Source organism: Leptopilina boulardi, unplaced genomic scaffold (assembly GCF_019393585.1).
Source record: "Leptopilina boulardi isolate dan_hultmark-lab unplaced genomic scaffold, ZJU_Lbou_2.1 LbouV2_362, whole genome shotgun sequence".
NCBI classification, from domain to species: domain Eukaryota; kingdom Metazoa; phylum Arthropoda; class Insecta; order Hymenoptera; family Figitidae; genus Leptopilina; species Leptopilina boulardi.
The window spans coordinates 445903-463659 of NW_026137932.1; the positions used below are offsets into that span (position 1 = coordinate 445903).

Consider the following 17757-nt stretch of genomic DNA (forward strand, 5'->3'; position numbering starts at 1 on the left):
GATACTGGAAATAAATATAACAAGTGAAATTATTCATTTAAAATTTATATTAATTTATTCATTCATTTTTTTTTTTTTTTTTTTTTTTTTTTTTGAAATAATACAACGTTCTTAATTTACAAATGTTTTTTTACATTTTATACGTTTGTAAAAAGCTGCGTCTAAATGAATATTAAAAATTGATAAAATTAATTTGCGTATTTTTGGTAAAATTTTAATAAAATAGAAAATTATTAATCTCTTCGAATCGATAAAGTTGCAGCCTTGCTGCGTACTCATTATAGAAACATATTAAGGGAGCTTCAGTAATACACGTAAAAAATTTTGTTGTCAAAGTCGTTGAAGTAAAAGAATTTTATAGACGTGAACTTTTGATGGTTTCCTGGCGGATCGTAAAATATTAATGTGCGACGAACTCGTTGCACATTCGTAGTTTGTAAAAATAATATGAAAAATGCAATTGTATTTAATGAATTAACTATTAAATGATTAATTTTTTGTATTAAATTACGTTGCAATTATTAAATTATTAATATTTAAAGTGATTATTTTCACAAACTACAAATGTGCAACGAGTTCGTCGCACATTCATAGTTTGCGATCCGTCAGGATTCGGACAAGTGTTGATTAAACAAAATTTTCTATTTTATTAATTATAATAATAAAAAAAATATTAGTTTTGAAAAAATTATACATATAGGTATACATTATACCTAATTTAATCACAAATCTTGTCTGTATATGAAAATTGTTAATAAAACTTTCTTTTTTTTTTAAATATAATTGAACTACCTTCTGATGAAGTTGAATTTCAAAGGTCCATTTGGTGAGTACATGGGGTTGATGTAGTAATCCAATTTTTCATGATGATATTCAATTTTGAAGGCTTGTAAAATCTAAAACAAATTAAATTTTTTTTTGATAGGAACAATCTTTGAACTATAATCGCTTAAAGTGGACAAAAATTTTCGGAATTTCAAATTTTCGTATAATCGCCTCCGGTATATCAGAAGTCGCTGAATAACCTAATCTAACCCTGGAATTCAAAACCTACGTTTTTCATTCGGTTTTGTAATCGTTGAAACCACATCCGTTGTCAATTTTACCCCATAATGGATAGGGTTTCATTAGTTATGTCAAAATACTCATGTCATGGGGTAAAATGGACTATGCGGATTTGGTTACAATGATTTCAAAAAAGTATTTTAAAAAAACATATGGTTTTTGAGGTTATGTCAAAATCCTAATGCGATGGGGTAAAATGGACAAAGTATTCGCTTTCATTGATCCCAAAAATGTATAATAAACATTTTCTGTACCCCAGGCCAAAAAATTTTTTTTGGCTGTTGTTATTTATATATGTGACGCCGCACGAGAAAAGGGACCTATCACTGAAATAACATTAGGCTCAGTTTTCCGAGCACTGTACACGGAAAACTAAGCCTAATGTTATTTTAGGGATACGTCCCTTTTCTCGTGTGGCGTCACAATTAATATCATCTTTGTAATTTCGTGGTTATGATAATTACATACAAATGTAAAAAAAACAGTATAGTAATTCTCACCTTACTGATCACAATAACCATTTCAAGATCAGCAAATCGTCGCCCGAGGCACATTCGTCTTCCAAAGCCAAAGGGCAATGAGGCGAATGGATGACACATTTTTTCACCGCCCAACCAACGTTCTGGCAAGAATTCCTTACTTCTCGGGAAGTATTTGTCCTGATTACTAATCACGTAGTGTTGGAACACGACATGCACCTGTCAAACAAATATTTGCCTATAGTAATTGACTCCGAAGGTTAAACACATGTTTTTTTTTTTATCATCCGTCTAGGTTTACACTATATGTTATATCAGTCAATTGCGCACAGTCGCGCCTCTTTAGCGGATTTTCTAATATTGTATCTCAATATTTTACATACATATTGACGTGTTACAAAATATTAAAGAAATTAAATAAATTTTGCGAGCTATTTCAAAAGTACCCCAAAAATATTTCTTATACTTCGTTAGCTTCTTACACCCAAAAAATATTTTTCTTTGAAATAAAGAAATCAATTTTTGAACATAATTCTTAACGTTTGATCTTTTGGTCATTTTGAACATTTGAAAATTCAAATTGCCAAAAGATTGAATTAAAAATTCTGGTAATTCGATCTTTTGTTAGACTAAAATAAGACGACTCTAAAGATAACGGTAATGATATTGTAATTAGCCTTAGCAATGATAATAAAAATAAAATATGAATTATTATCAAATGAATATTTATAAAACTTACGCCTTTTGGTACATGGTATCCGCCAATCACAGTGTCTGTAGTGGTACAACGTCCATTACCAATAACAACCGGATACATTCTATTATAAGAAAAAAGTGATAACTTTTTTTTTATTGTATATGCAAACATAAAAGTCATCATTATCCCATATTATGAAAAAATTATTATTTATTTTAATTATCGAGAGTTTTTTTCAAAATTTAAATATTTTCTTTAATGAATATAACATTTTTAACGCTCATTAATTTAAATGATTGAAAAATATTTTCCATTTAGTTAATAATTAGATTATAATAGTAAATTAAATTTTAATAAAAACGTTAATAAATTGACTATCTCATTTTTTAATAATGCCAACAAGAATATTAATATAATAATTTCTTTGATATTTATAGTCATTTTCATCAGCGATTTCTTATTTAGAAAATGTAATAATTTATTTGATATATTAAAAATATTAATACACTTTATCAAGAAAACAATTTGCCACCTATTAAAATATCAGAAAGGGAAATACGTTTTTTTTTCAAAAATAGAATGTAAAATCATTTTTTGATTTTTTATATATTTTTTAAAGAAGAAAGGATTACCTCAATGTTTCTCTTATGCAAGCCTTCAAGTACTTTAAGTCATCAATATGTTTAGCTTCAAGTGCTTCTCCATTTGTCGGAAGTACTTTGCAAATCTCTTCATGTACAAGTGCTTGTTTTTCCGGATGAAGTGCCAATTGATATAGAACCGATGCAACAGAATTTGATGTCTTTAAACAAACAAAAAAAAAATACTAAAATATAATTATAAATTTACGAATTTAATCTTCAATTTTTGTAAAATTAATTAGAATTAATAATCAATATAATATTAAAAATATTAAATTAATTTTAATAACATTATTAATAATAATAAATTAATAACCAACAAAATTTCTTTAATTAAATAAACCACAACCGATGCGACACTTAGATTCACAGTTAATTTCTTCGAAGAAACAGTGAACATTTTACAAAAGTTTTTCATACTAGATCATGAATAACCAAAAATATTTCCTTAATTAAATAATATATTATCTCATATTGGGTAATTTTTTTTTCGGGTTTACAAATATATTTTTTTCAATATATGTTAAAAAAAACGATTTTAATCATTGCCACAAACGTACAATTTTTTAAGAATAAATTTTTTCATTAAATAAATTAATATACTCTGCAACATGACAAAACGAATCCTTATATTATTTTTAAGTGCTCCATAAAATTTTAGCTTAATCTCAAGTTTTTAAACGTGCGGAGAAATATATTATTTTAAATAAATAAATAAATATTGAATATGGTAATTTTTAGATTTTTTAAAGAAAAAAGTATGTAAAAAAATTCAAGTGATTTATTATTATATATTTTTAAAATTTAGTTATTATTAATATTTTTTTGACTTGGATTGATTGATAAATTTTTATCTCTATATTATTATTAAATATAAATAAAAAATTAATTTCTTATACTTACTGTATCGATACCAACAAGGAATAAGTCTAAGGCAAGAATTGCGGCTATTTTTGAGTCATTGTCTAGGGCTACAACTCTTTCTAAAAGGGAAAGCTCTGTTTTCGATTTACTCTTTAATTTTGATCTCTCCAAAGCCTCTTTCGTATATCTTGATGTAATTCTATAAAAAGATATATAATTTTTTTAAGGACATTCATATAACCGAGAATGCAGATCTTCAGAAATTTTTTTTTTTTTATTAACATTAAATAAATTTAAATTCTATCATTAATAATTTTCACTAATGAAAGAACAGATACGAATTTTTATGAAAAAAAATATAAAAATTATTTATTTATACATTTTGATCAAAATTTTCTTTACTTTCTTTTAAGTAAATAAAAAAAATATATTCAAACTTTTCAATTTAATTAAATTTGAATTAAATAAAAAATATTTTTATAATTTTTTTTATTAATTAGAAGGTTTTGTATGAATAAAACGATATTTGGACCATTGACATTTTATAAAATGGGATGAATTTGAGATTTTGCATATTAAGCCAAATCTAAATAAGCGATTATTTGCTGAAATGTTTTTTTTTATTAAAAAAGAAGGATATAATAGTTTAAATAAAATGACAAATTTAGAAAATTTTTATAAGTTGAATGGCATAATTTTTAATTTTATAATTTGAAATGATAAATTGCTCATTATCGTTATATTTTCTATTTCTCGTATAATATTGTTTTTGTTTTTGTTCTGTTCGATTTGCAAATTTATTTTAAGGATTCGATAATGTTTTGGAGTTCAGTTTCAAAATTGACGTTGCAAACAGCACACATATTTTATATTATTATTTCTTATTGATTTTATTTTATTATATTTTATTAATTATTGTTATTATTTATTTAAGTATTTATTTGTTTATTTATTAATTTTTAAAAAGTGGATTCATTTAATTGGTACGTATTTATAATTTTAATTTTCTTTTCAATTATTTAAATTTTTAAAAATTAAATAATTTATTTTATTTAATTAATTTTATAGTAAATTTAATTTATTTATTTTAGATTCAAACTCCAAACTCTATGTTTTTCCAACGTTATAGGGTTGTTTTTATTTAATTTGACACTAAAATGACTGTTTAACTCTATGGCTTGACATCTGTTTTAATTTGGTAAGATTATTGAAATTTAATTTATTATTGTAGTTTATTTTATTTTTATTGTATTTGTTTATTGATATTTTATTGTAATTTGATAGACTCTCTGAAAAAGAAATCATTTAGATTTCGAAACATTGAAGTAAACTTTTATTAAAACAACAATGGTCCGAATGTTATCGTTTTATTACATAATTTTATACATCTATGCCAAAGTCTAATTGACTAGAATTTTTTAATAATTTTTTTTATAATTTTATTTTATAATTCTATTAAAAATTCAATCAATGGTAATACTTACTTTACAATAGTGTCTAGAGCATTAACAAATGAACACCAAGTTGGCGTGTTAAATATTTTCCAAAAAGGAATTTTCAACTCGAGAATTCCAACATTTCCAAAAAATGTCGTCACAGCATTAATTAATTCTTGAGTTTCCGCTGGTGCATTTTCATCCAAACATCCCAATCGAACATCAAGTGCAATGAGAGCAATTGCTGAAAATAATACAGAATAATAATTTTAATTAAATAATAATTTAATAATATTATAATTTTAATAATAAATAATTTTTAGAGAACGAAATTTTTTTGTGCAAAAATGATATCGTCTTATAATTTAATAAATAATAAATAAATTTTTATTAATAAATCTTTAAATTTGTTCTTTTAATAAATTTTTTTATAAATAATTTTAATTTAATAATAAATTGATTGATAATAATAATAATTTTAATTTTTAGGAATAATTTAATTTGAATACTAAATTATTTAAAGATAAATTTTGTTGTATTTCTGTTAGTAATATATTTTGTTTTTATTTTTTTAAAGTAAATATATTATTACTTACATTCCAAAGCCCATTTATGAATTTCGTTTAAAAAATCATCGGGAACTTCATTGTCAGCATTTTTAATATTGTCGATCCTAAAAATTTGATTATTTATATGAGGAAAAATTTCTCAAGTGTTCCAACATCAAAAGTTTGAACAGTGGATTTAAAAAAAAAATCGTAACTATTATATAAAAAGGTTAAAAAAAATTTGACCCATATGCTTTTAAAAGGTTTTCTCCTGCTCTTTCAAATAATGTAAAAAAAAATATTTTTAAATTCAAAATTTAACCCTTTTTGTAAATCAAAAATACTTTTTAACTTTTTCTCAAAACTTATTTCTTATATTTAATTTTTTTATAAAGTTTAAAATGTGTACTTTCAGTAAAAAAATATAAATATTTTTTTTATACTGAAAGTACGTTTTCAACTTTATTAAAAAAAAATTAAATACTGATTCTGAGAAATAGTGAAAAATATTTTTGATTTTCCAAAAAAGGGGTTAAATTTGGAATTTTTTGAAAAAAATTTTACACAACTCAAAAGAGCAGGAGAAACCCTTTCGAAAAAATGTAGATCAAATTTTTTTTTAACCTTTTATTGTTGTAAATTAAAAATTTATAAATTTTTTTTTTTGACCTTTGCAAAAATGAAATACTGGCATCTTCAATTTCGCCGATATACATTCTTGCAGTTTTTGGTTGGAGCATGACTTGTTGTACTTTACTGCGAAATTTGTACCAACTTTCACCGTGTCTGTAAAAAAAAAAGAAAATGATAATTTATGAATGAATGCACGAAATTTCAAGGTAAATTATTGATAATATTAGGGCAATACGCGGTATTCTTTCAACATCGATTCGAGACCATATTATTAGAGATCGTAATTTTCTCTGGACAGCATTTTTTTTTTTTTTTTTATTTATTTTTTATTTTTATCTTTGGAGTGATTTATTAGTTACATACAAAAAGTCAAATATTTAACAAAGGGAATTTTTCCGATTCCAAGAATTTTTTTTCGTGACTAATAAGAAAAAATTGACATAAATAAAAAAATAGAATTTTTTTAAAAATTAAAACGGATATAAAATAATTTTTTTAATATTTAATATATATTTTTTTTCAAATATTAAAATTATTTGCATAACAAGTCGTCGGAAATAAGATTGAGATAAAAAAAAAACAGTTGTCTAATTCGCGGAATTAAAAAGTAAAATTGTTATCTTGATACATATGTTCGTAATAAACCTCATTTCCATATTTCTAAAAAGTAGTTCATTCATAAATAAGATAAATTTCTCAACAATTCTGAGGGAATTTTGTTTTCTTTTTCTATAAAAAAAAATTCAAAAATTTATTTTTCGCTTGTAGAAATTTTGAAAAATTATTAATAATTAATCATTTTTTTAAACAATTGTTTATTTTTTATTTATTTGTAATTTTTATACAAAATGTTATTGTTATACATAACTTTATAGATTTTAATTTAAAAGTATGATTTTCTTTGAAGCATTTTTCATGTAGTTCTGAATGCAAAAAAAAATTTTTTCCAAAAAAAAATATTTAGTTTTAACAAAATTAATTCTTATTTTTCATTTTTAACCTTTTTTTCTCACTCTTTGAAAATTTGTTTGTTATTGTTATTCGAAAACTGAGATTCTTTGCAATAAACTATGAAAATTTAAAAATGGAACAACAATGGGTTTGCGAAACAAAGAGTAAAAAAATCAAAAACAATTTAAATAAAATAATTAATGTAAAACTATTTAGCACAATAAATATAATAATTATTATATAATAATTTTATATAATAATAATATAATTATAATAATTACATAATAATAATTATTATAAATAATATATATTTTTATTTATATTTTGTATAATATCGCATACTGGAAAACTGAAAAAGGATTATGCAAAGGTGTTAAAATGTGAAATATAATATGATTAAAGATTATATATTAATATCAAATATATATATTTGAAAGTATAATAGCCTAAAGCTATGTTCATACCGTGTGAAAGTATTACATAAAAATTCAAAAGCCCTACCCAATGGGAAAATTATATTGCCATATAAAATGAACAAATAAATGATTTTTAGACACCCCTATACCTTCAGGTGTTAAAAAACGTTATTTTTGTTTCAAAAATAAGAAAAATTAAAAAATTCCCTTTTTATTATTATTATTAATTATTATTAGAAAAAATGAAAAAAATGTACCAAAATTATCAAAATCGAATAATTCAACTTGATATTAATTAATTAATTCTTATTATTTACAGATTAATCAAAGTGTGATCATAGAATAAAAAATGGATACATTATTAACCTATACAAGTCCTCTAGCAACTGTACAGCTTATACCAATCATCAATTATTTAACAATGTTTGACTACATCATTGGTTCTCTTGTATTTGATAAATATCAAAATATTTATGGTTTTTTGGCAGAAACAATTCATGGGCTAAAAATTTATAACTTAAATATCTAATGCCAAAAATAAAAGAAAAACTTGCAAATATACTACAGCATTTTTTTTTAAAATATTTTTATTTTTATCTTTGCTGTGATTTATTATTTACATGCAAAAATATTTAACAGAGGGAAGTTTTCCGCTTTCAAGAATTTTATTTCGTGAGTACCCAAGAAGCACGTAATATATCCTCAATATCAAGGTAATATTACACGTGAGATTCGTAATATAACGCTGTAATATTACAGTAATCTTACAGTGATCTTAAAATGTCCGCCTCAAGGTAATATTACCGGGAATATTACTGTAATATTACTGGGAATATTACTGTAATATTAACGGTAATATTACAGTAATATTACAGACTGATTTGAGTTATTCATAAAGCATAAAAAACGTAAATATATTATAAGTCAATTTGGCTTGTTGGTAAAACTCTGGACTCGTGTGCTTTGAGTTCGGGGTTCGATTCCCTGGATGGGTAGATTTTTTCCGTAAAGAAATGTTCCCATAATATTACTGTAATATTCTCTTGTAATATTCCCTTAATATTACGGTATAATATTACTGCAATATTACTGTAATATTACCTTAATATTAGCGCGTAATATTACAGTAACATTACCGGTAATATTACCTTGAGGCGGACATTTTAAGATAACTGTAAGATTACTGTAATATTACAACGTTATATTACGAATCTTACATGTAATATTACCTTGATATTGAGGTTATATTACGTGCTTCTTGGGTAATAAGAAAACAATGAAAAATAGAAAATTATTTTTTTTTTAATTAAATCGGATATAAAATTAATTCATAATTCAATTAAGATTATTTTCTGCTTTATATCTAGATATTTAGTGCAATAAAATTTGGTAATTTCTTTCAATTTCGAAACATAAATTTATAAATGATCGCGTAATGAACATCGAATTGCAAAAATATTGTGTGTGTGTACATGAGAAATTATTGCGAATAACCAATTGCGCGATGACGCAACCATTAGAGTAGACTAATTTGTTTTTTTTATCCAGAAATGTAATATAGGTTTATTATTGCTTAAATAGGTATACACTTTATATACAGAAAAGTTAATTTCTTCTAAAATATGTGAAACTATTTCCTTTAATGTTTTGTTCACTGTAAATATAGATAAGTATTGCCAAGAGTTTCATTTTTTTGCATATTTTTTTTCTGCATAAATAAAATTTAAAATAACACAATAGTGCAAATAAAAGACTTAAGAGTCTATATCTATCAATATATACGTTTGAAATGCTCATTGATGCGGTGCACATTTATAAATATACAATAATCACTAGCTTTCACTATTTATAAATGATGTAATCGATCGTTGCACTTGAATAAAATTATTTATTTTCTTGAAGAACAATGATTAATAACTGTTACATGAAGTTCAAGTATAGATGTCATTGCTCTATGAAATAAAGAGGGAGGCAAACATTCTTTGTTTTAAAAAAAGTATGATTATTATTTTATTATTATTTATTAAAATTAATTAAAATTATTTTAAATCCATTGTTTATTATTATTATTATTACTATTATTATTAAGGTACTAATATTATAAAAGGACCAAAATATAAAGTTCAATTTCAAAATTTTTTTTTATAACGGAATAAAAAATTACTTTATTAATTTTTTTTAACTATACGAAAATTAAAAAAATTAAAACTTTCAGAAATTCGTTTTTTTTTGAAAATTTGAAAATTCAAATGATCGAAAGATCGAATTTTCAAAAAGCAGAAAATTACCAAAATTCAAAATTATTCAATTCTATTTGTTTAGATAAAAGATAAAATAGAATTTTTTTTTTTTGAATTTTTATAAAAGAAACATTCTGTTCCTCAGTATAATAGAGTTCATTTCATGTATGTTTCTTTTTTATCAAGATCAACATGGATAATAGTGTTACGAAGTCATTAAAGGGATTATATTATTGCGAATTGGGACGCTACTTTTGTGAAGGACAAAATGAATTATTGCTGTGAGAAAAATTCATTAAAATTATAAACACGATTTTTTTATGATGCTTGCATATTTAATTCTTTCTCAAATATATTTAAGTTGCATTCAAACGAAAGTGAAATCTAATTATGGGAACATGTACATATGATTCAATTATACTTGATTTTTATTTACGTAATTGCTCATTAATTTTACATTATATAGCCTCTGATGATAATATTTGTTAAGAAAATTACATTTAAATGCCTTAAATAGAATGTAGGTTTTTATTTACTTTTTTCCTTATTCAATTAAATTTTTTTTTTTTTTTTGATCTGATATAATTTTACACCAAAAGATTTACACACATTTAAGAGTTACACTCGTTGAGCAATTTTTCATTTCAATTTTTTCTAATAATAATAATAATAATAATAATAATAATAAATAAATCAAAAATAAAATAAAACTTTAAGAGCACCTGCCAGTATGTGTATGTTAAATAAAAAAATTATAAAAGCAATCAAAATTAAAAAATATAAAAAAAATTTTTTTTAAAAATTAATATATTTTCATGCTTAAGATATTTTAAGCATTCGGTAATGTTGAGAAATTTGCAGGTATATAAAAAATATATAGTATATAGTGGGAAATATGTAAATAAGATATATATATATATATATATATCTCAAATACAAACTTTTATCACATCATCTTTTATTTGAATTCTGTGAATCATATTTCCAGTTTATGGAATGTATTTGAATCAATTAGAAAATTTTTTTTGTAACTATTTTTGTCAGTACATGTTATGCAAATGAGGTCGATGTCACGGATTTTTTTCGTTCTTCTAGTATAATCGATAATGAATTGAATTCTTTAAATAATTGATTTAAAAAAATAATTCAATTCCTAAATGATTGAATATTTACAATGAATTTAATTTTTTTAAGCATTTGCTTAAAAACGCGCTCGCGTTTTTTTTTTTTTTATTTTTTTCTACGAGGAAAGTGCTGGAAAATCTTTATAACTCTTGAAATTAATTTTGACAAATATTACTATATTTTACTATTTTAGTATTTACTATATTTTATTATTTTTATAACTTTTTTTTATTTATATTTTTTATTTTTTTAAATCAAAAAGATAGTAAAAAATTATATTTTCTCTAAAAATAAAAAGGAATAAAAAAAAATGCAAAATTCTGTTTAATATATATTTTGAATGAAAATAATTATACTTACACACCAATGACTCCAGGTGTATCTTGAAAGTAATCCTTCCTCATTACGTGTTTATAATAGTGCAAGGATGGCATCGATGGTCGAAATGGCATTTTCTCTTCCTGTCTGAAAAGCCGTTCAATTTCATTTGCATCGTACACGAATACCATATCCGGTCTATTGAGTAAACCTTCCATTTTCACAACATCACCGTATTGTTGATGTAACCTTTTTGAAACTTTGTCTACTTCCGCAATATTATAATCTCCTATAAAAAATCAATAAAGAATTCAAATTTTTAGCAATACCTATTTATCATTTTTTTTTTTTTTTTTTTTTGACCCAAATTACATATGACCGAATAAACATAACAAATAAAAATTTCAGCGCGAATTTCAAAATTGACCAATCACAATTTTCTATTCATAATTTCGGATTGGTCGAATTTTAAAATTTCGCGCCAAAATATTTCTGTTGCTTGTTTATTCGGACATTTGTAATTTCGGTCAAAAAAAAAAACAAATTACTTATCAATTTTCCTTTTCAAAAAATGAAATATTCATCCTTTATATATTTATTTGAAATTATTTCTTAAGAATATATTAAATATTTAATATTCTAATTTAAAAAAAATATATAAATATTAAAATGAATAAAATAATTTTTACCTATATATGGCAAAAATCGCCATGTATTTCCAAGAATTGGAATTGGCTTTGGTCCAGGCATTTCAGTGTATGGTCTAATGTGAGACAAATCTTGTTGACGTTCATCGTCAATTGTTGTAATTGTTTCTACTGTTTTTGACCATTTTCCTGTAGAAATACCACGAACAAAAAGAGGTTTCACAATGTTCGAAATACTTCCAATTGTCGTCATTTTCATAATCTAAAAAAATATATTTCTTTTTTGAAAATTTTTCAAATTTTTATACAAAAAATTGATCTATTTTTAAATATAAGGGAAAATAAAAAGAAATAATAATAAATAATAAAAAGAAAATAAAAAGTTGAAAATAAAAAAAATATATTGAAAATTAAAAAAAAAATCTACAATTAATTTAATAAATAAATAATTAATTTTTCCGAAAAAATTTTATTATATATTTCTTATTTTACATTAAAATAACAATTAACAATAGAATTTTAATTAATTAATTAGAAAATAAATTTAATAAACAATAAAAATAGCGCATTTTTACGATGAAAAAAAATATTTGAGAAAAAAAAATTATATTTACAATAATAATCTATACGATAATGTACGAGGACATTAATTTTTTAACAACTAGGTGTAAAAAAAAAATTTTATCTTCATTTCCCCAATTCACAAAGTATTTTTCCTCCTATTTTACATAGTTTTGCATTTGGCTATTAGTGTAAAACGGCGCGCCCAAAAGTTACGAAATAGAAGGTAATATAATAAAAAATACTAAAAAAAAAGAAAAAACTGAAATTTAAAAATTTAACTATATTTAAATATTTGTTTAATTATTTTTAATTTTGTTTTAAATTAAGCAATAAATAAAAAATTATTTAACAAATCTATTAAATATTAATTTAAATAAAAATTAATTAAAATTTTAATTATTATTAATTGTATTAATAATAAATAATTAATTATTAATTAAATAATAATAATAAATTAATTATTATTATTTAATTATATTAATTATATTATTATTAATACTAATTATTAATTAAATATTAATAGTTTATTAAAAGATTATTATTATTTTTTTATCAGAACACTGATAAAATAATAAAAATTTTTTTTTCAAATTTAAAAATAATTTTTAAAACATTTTTTTAATTTACATATATAGTTTTTTGAAAGAATCAAATTTTTTTTAATTTTTTCCAAAAAAACCATTCATATATATATTATTTTCTAACGGCATTATACAGTTTTAGGAAGCGAGAGTTTCCTTCTTTTTTGAAAGGTTCTCTCTATATATATATATATATATATATATATATATGTAGATATAATATATCTAAAATGAGCGTAATTCTATTTCATAATAAATTTAATTGTGCGAATGTAACTTGAATTACAATAATAAATGTTTATGTGATTTTAATCCACGTGTTTATAGAGCAGAAAGTAATATTTATTTATTAATTGAAATTGAAGCTTACGACCTGTTATCAAATTTCTTTGGAGATTTATGAACATACATACGTATATGAATATGATGAAAGTTATGAAAATTCTTCGTTTTCACTTTTTACTATTAAGGGCCCGGCCTTGAATCTTATGAAATTTATTTCGATTCAAATTATAATGTTCTTTATTAAAACATAATAATAATTAAATAACAATAATTATTACTATAAATAATAAAATAATTATTAAAAACAATTAATTAAATATTATTAATTTTATTTTTATTAATATTATTTTAATTATAATTTAAAATAATAATAAAATAACAATTCAATTATTTTTAATAATTAATTTATAATTAGAATAATTTTATTATTATTAAAAAAGTAATTAAACAATTAAACAATTTGTCAATATTTAATAATAAATTAGTTATAATTATTAATAAATTATTTTACAATTATCATACTTATGTTTAATAATAATAATAATTTATTTAATATTTTTGAACTTATTAATTTATTAATTAGTTGCATTTTGAAAATTTTTTTAACATAAAAATTAAATTTGCTATTTTAGTTTTTAGATAATAAATAATTTTGTTATAAATATTAATAATAACAATAAAAATAATAATAATTACAGTTTTGTAAATCCGTCTACAATCTAAATAAATAATTTATTTATAAATTAATTAGCTTATTATTTTATTTATTTATTTATATGATAATTGTAATTTTTTATAATAATTAATGTTAATATTAATAATTTTAAAATAATTTATATTATAATAAAAATACCCGTGTGGAAAAGTGATGTGGGCCCCCAGCGGGGGCCCTTATGGATCGCCCTCATGCCATGAGGGCCGCATATGGATGATCCATAGGGGCCCCTCATGGAAACGACATGCTCATCGATGAGGGCGCCCGCATGGGCGATCCATGAGGGTGCCCCTACGGGCGCCCTTATGGGCCCTCACGTTTGCCCTCATCTTGCCCTCAAGTTTGCCATAATGTTTTTTAATCAATAATATTAATAATAAAAGTTAATTAATAATAAATAAGCTTAAGTTATTAATAAATAACATATTTATTTAATAATTATTCAATTTTAAATTAAATTCTTACTCAAATTGAATTTATTAATTAACGTTCTAATTAATTAACTGTCGGATATAATTAAAAGTAATAATAAATTAATTAATTAAAAAATTAAAAAATATGTAATTTATGCATACTATTAACGAATATTTTCATTTTTCAATTAATTCATACATAGAATTAATGATTAAACACAAACCTGAGAAATAAATAAATCTAACGCATGGGGGGAATCGAACCTACGACCTACGGACTATGAGTCTAACGCTTTACCAACTACGCTACGCACGCTACTTCGAAACGAATGCTAACTTCTTGATGCTATTTAAACTTGAAAAATACCTAACAAAGAAAAGTGCTTAACATCATTTAGTTAAAGTTAAGATATTAAATTATATTTTCCAATCAAATGCAATTTATAAAATATAATTAATTATATGCTTTATGATTATTATCATGAATCATCTCAGGCGAATTTTCAAAAAAGTGTAAATATATTTTTATTAAAAACGCGTTATTCGTTGTTTTCAATCATTGGAAACATTCATTTTTTGTTGATAAAAAAATATTTGATTTTTGAACTTAGAAAATTTTGCTAATCGATCATGAGGGCGATCCATGCGGGCCCCTACGGTGGCCCTCATCTATTTTGCCATAAGTGTGAGTGTTATTTTCAAAAAAGTGTAAATATATTTTTATTAAAAACGCGTTTTTCGTGGTTTTGAATCATTGGAAACATTCATTTTTTGTTGATAAAAAAATATTTGATTTTTGGACTTAGAAAATTTTGCTAATCGATCATGAGGGCGATCCATGCGGGGCCCCTACGGTGCCCCTCATGGATTCGCCATAAGTGTGAGTGTTATTTTCAAAAAAAGTGAAAATATATTTTAATTAAAAACGCGTTTTTCATTGTTGTGAATCATTATAAACATTAATTTTTTGGTGATAAAAAAATATTTGATTTTTGGACTTAGAAAATTTTGCTAATCGATCATGAGGGCGATCCATGCGGGGCCCCTACGGTGCCCCTCATGGATTCGCCATATGGATCAGCCCTCATGGGCCCCCGCCGGGGGCCCCGAACTCTTGAGGGCAAGATCGTGGCTTTTTCCACACGGGTATTTATATATTATTAAAAATTTTAATAAATTTCAATAAACATAAAAAAAATTTAATTATTTACTTATTGAAATTGGAAAATTAGTAAATAATTTTTTTTTTAATCACTTACAATGGAAAATAAAATTTTTCACATATATTAATTCCCAGAAGAGAGATGAAAAAAACAACGTGTAACGTCACATTAATATGAGAATTTAGAATTTAAAATGAATTTATAATCACATTCGATTTCAACAAAGAATAAAGATGATCGCGACTCATAGACACATTTTTTAAAATCAGGCGCGCTCTAAAGAGTTAAATCCACTTCTGACTTGGCGGGTATTTCATTTAATACATTAAAGCCTCTATGTCTAGTCCCATAGGAGAAGCGAAGAAGATATAAAATAAACATAGAATAGGCGGGGGGGTGGGAGATTTGAAAGGAAACAGGAAAACATTCATATATAAGTCTTTTGTAATTTTCAGTAATAAAAGAAACACGATACTTTTCAAATCTCTTACGAATTCATATCATTTATTTTTTTATATTTATACGAATTTAAAAAATATTTGTGTAACGAAAAATTTCTCGAAACAAATTTACGCAAATTTTATTAGGATTTTTTACAAAATTTACAAAAATTATTTAATTGTAATTGTGTTTTTTTGATGAAAATAAGAAAAAGAATGTGTTTAAATACGAAAAAAAAGAGTTAAACATGGAAAAAAAATTTTAATTTTGAAAAAAATGGGAATAGAAATTTTTTTTTTTAGAAAACTTTTTATGGCATTGAAAACTACATGAAAAACCCTACAAAAAACCCTATTTTCAAATTAAAATCCATAAACTTATGTTGAAGAAAAATAGGTCGGAATATACCACTTCAAATGCTTCTTAATTCGCTGACATATTCCGACCTAAATATCTTTAACATAAGTTTATGGATTTTAATTTGTAAATATGGTTTTTTATCAGGTTTTTCATGTAGTTTTCAGTGCCAATATCAGTTTTTTCAAAAAACAAATTTTTAATCCCATTTTTTCAAAATTAATACTTATTATTTATGTTCAACTACTATTGAACATTGAAAATAAGTGTTAGTTTTCAAAAAAAAGGAGGTTAAATTTTTTTTTTGGAAAAACTGGTTTTGGCACTGAAAACTACATGAAAAACCTTATAAAAAAACTCTATTCACAAATTAAAATCCATAAACTTATGTTAGAGATATTTAGGTTGGAATATGCCAGCGAATTAAGAAGCATTTGAAGTGGTATATTCCGACCTATTTTTCTTCAACATAAGTTTATGGATTTTAATTTGCAAATAGGATTTTTTGTAGGGTTTTTCCTGTAGTTTTCAATGCATAAAAAGTTTTTTCAAAAAAAAAATTTCTATTTCCATTTTTTTCAAAATTAAAATTTATTTTCCATGTTTAACTCTTTTTTTGGTATTTAAACACTTTTTTTCTTATTTTTATTGAAAAGTTAATAATTTTTCTAATAATTATTTTTTAAAAATAATATTACTATTTTTTTTCTTCCTTCCATTTTTTGTCGAAGTGAATTATTTTGCTTTAGTTGTAAATATTTTTAGTAACTATTACCGTTTATAAGTATTATTATCTAGTGCAACTAATAAATTACGAGGAAACATAAATTTTTTTCCCCTTCTCTAAAAATGCTTTTTATACTTTGACGACTAAAAGATATTTTCTTTCCCCTCACTACGTTTCTGTCCCCCTTCACCTTTTTTTTAAAAACTTACTTTCTATATATGTGCCACTGAATTAGGCTTTGTAAATTATTTAACCTTCACATTTATTTCTCTAATTAATGAAATATGAATATTAATTGCAAACTTAAAAGTTACAGGTGCATAATAAGAAACATTTTAATTTTTTGCAATAATTTTAAAATATTACAAATTGTTGCGAAAAAAGTATGAAAAAAATTTTTTTTTATTATAACTAAAAACTAATTTTTATAATAATAAAAAAATAAATTTGT

General features: G+C 22.8%; 1 protein-coding gene and 1 long non-coding RNA gene across 2 annotated transcripts; one reads left to right on the forward strand and one right to left on the reverse strand.

The window, feature by feature from the left end:
• Window positions 1–36: 36 nt before the first annotated feature.
• Window positions 37–16111, reverse strand: LOC127286777 (probable cytochrome P450 49a1). The gene is made up of 11 exons (XM_051313354.1): window positions 15878–16111; window positions 12103–12322; window positions 11456–11702; window positions 6400–6516; window positions 5779–5855; window positions 5231–5426; window positions 3786–3945; window positions 2874–3043; window positions 2284–2362; window positions 1566–1763; window positions 37–896 (listed from the first exon to the last, which is right to left on the reverse strand). Exons 2-11 carry the CDS (start codon window positions 12317–12319, stop codon window positions 789–791), a joined length of 1569 nt encoding a protein of 522 aa, XP_051169311.1. The 5' UTR covers window positions 12320–12322; window positions 15878–16111; the 3' UTR covers window positions 37–788.
• On the forward strand, window positions 4529–8123 carry LOC127286778 (uncharacterized). The gene is made up of 3 exons (XR_007843786.1): window positions 4529–4729; window positions 4838–4944; window positions 8050–8123. It is a non-coding gene; the product is annotated as an uncharacterized LOC127286778 (long non-coding RNA).
• Window positions 16112–17757: the final 1646 nt, after the last annotated feature.

What these genes read in the sequence shown, in the direction of transcription:
- LOC127286777 (XM_051313354.1), bottom strand. Translation starts at nt 12,319, where the DNA reads ATGAAAATGACGACAATTGGAAGTATTTCGAACATTGTGAAACCTCTT. An exon ending in GCGATTTTTGCCATATATAG is followed by an intron (nt 11,703 to 12,102) that starts GTAAAAATTATT and finishes GATTTTTTATAG; the next exon opens with GAGATTATAATATTGCGGAA. An exon ending in ACACCTGGAGTCATTGGTGT is followed by an intron (nt 6,517 to 11,455) that starts GTAAGTATAATT and finishes TTTTTTTTACAG; the next exon opens with ACACGGTGAAAGTTGGTACA.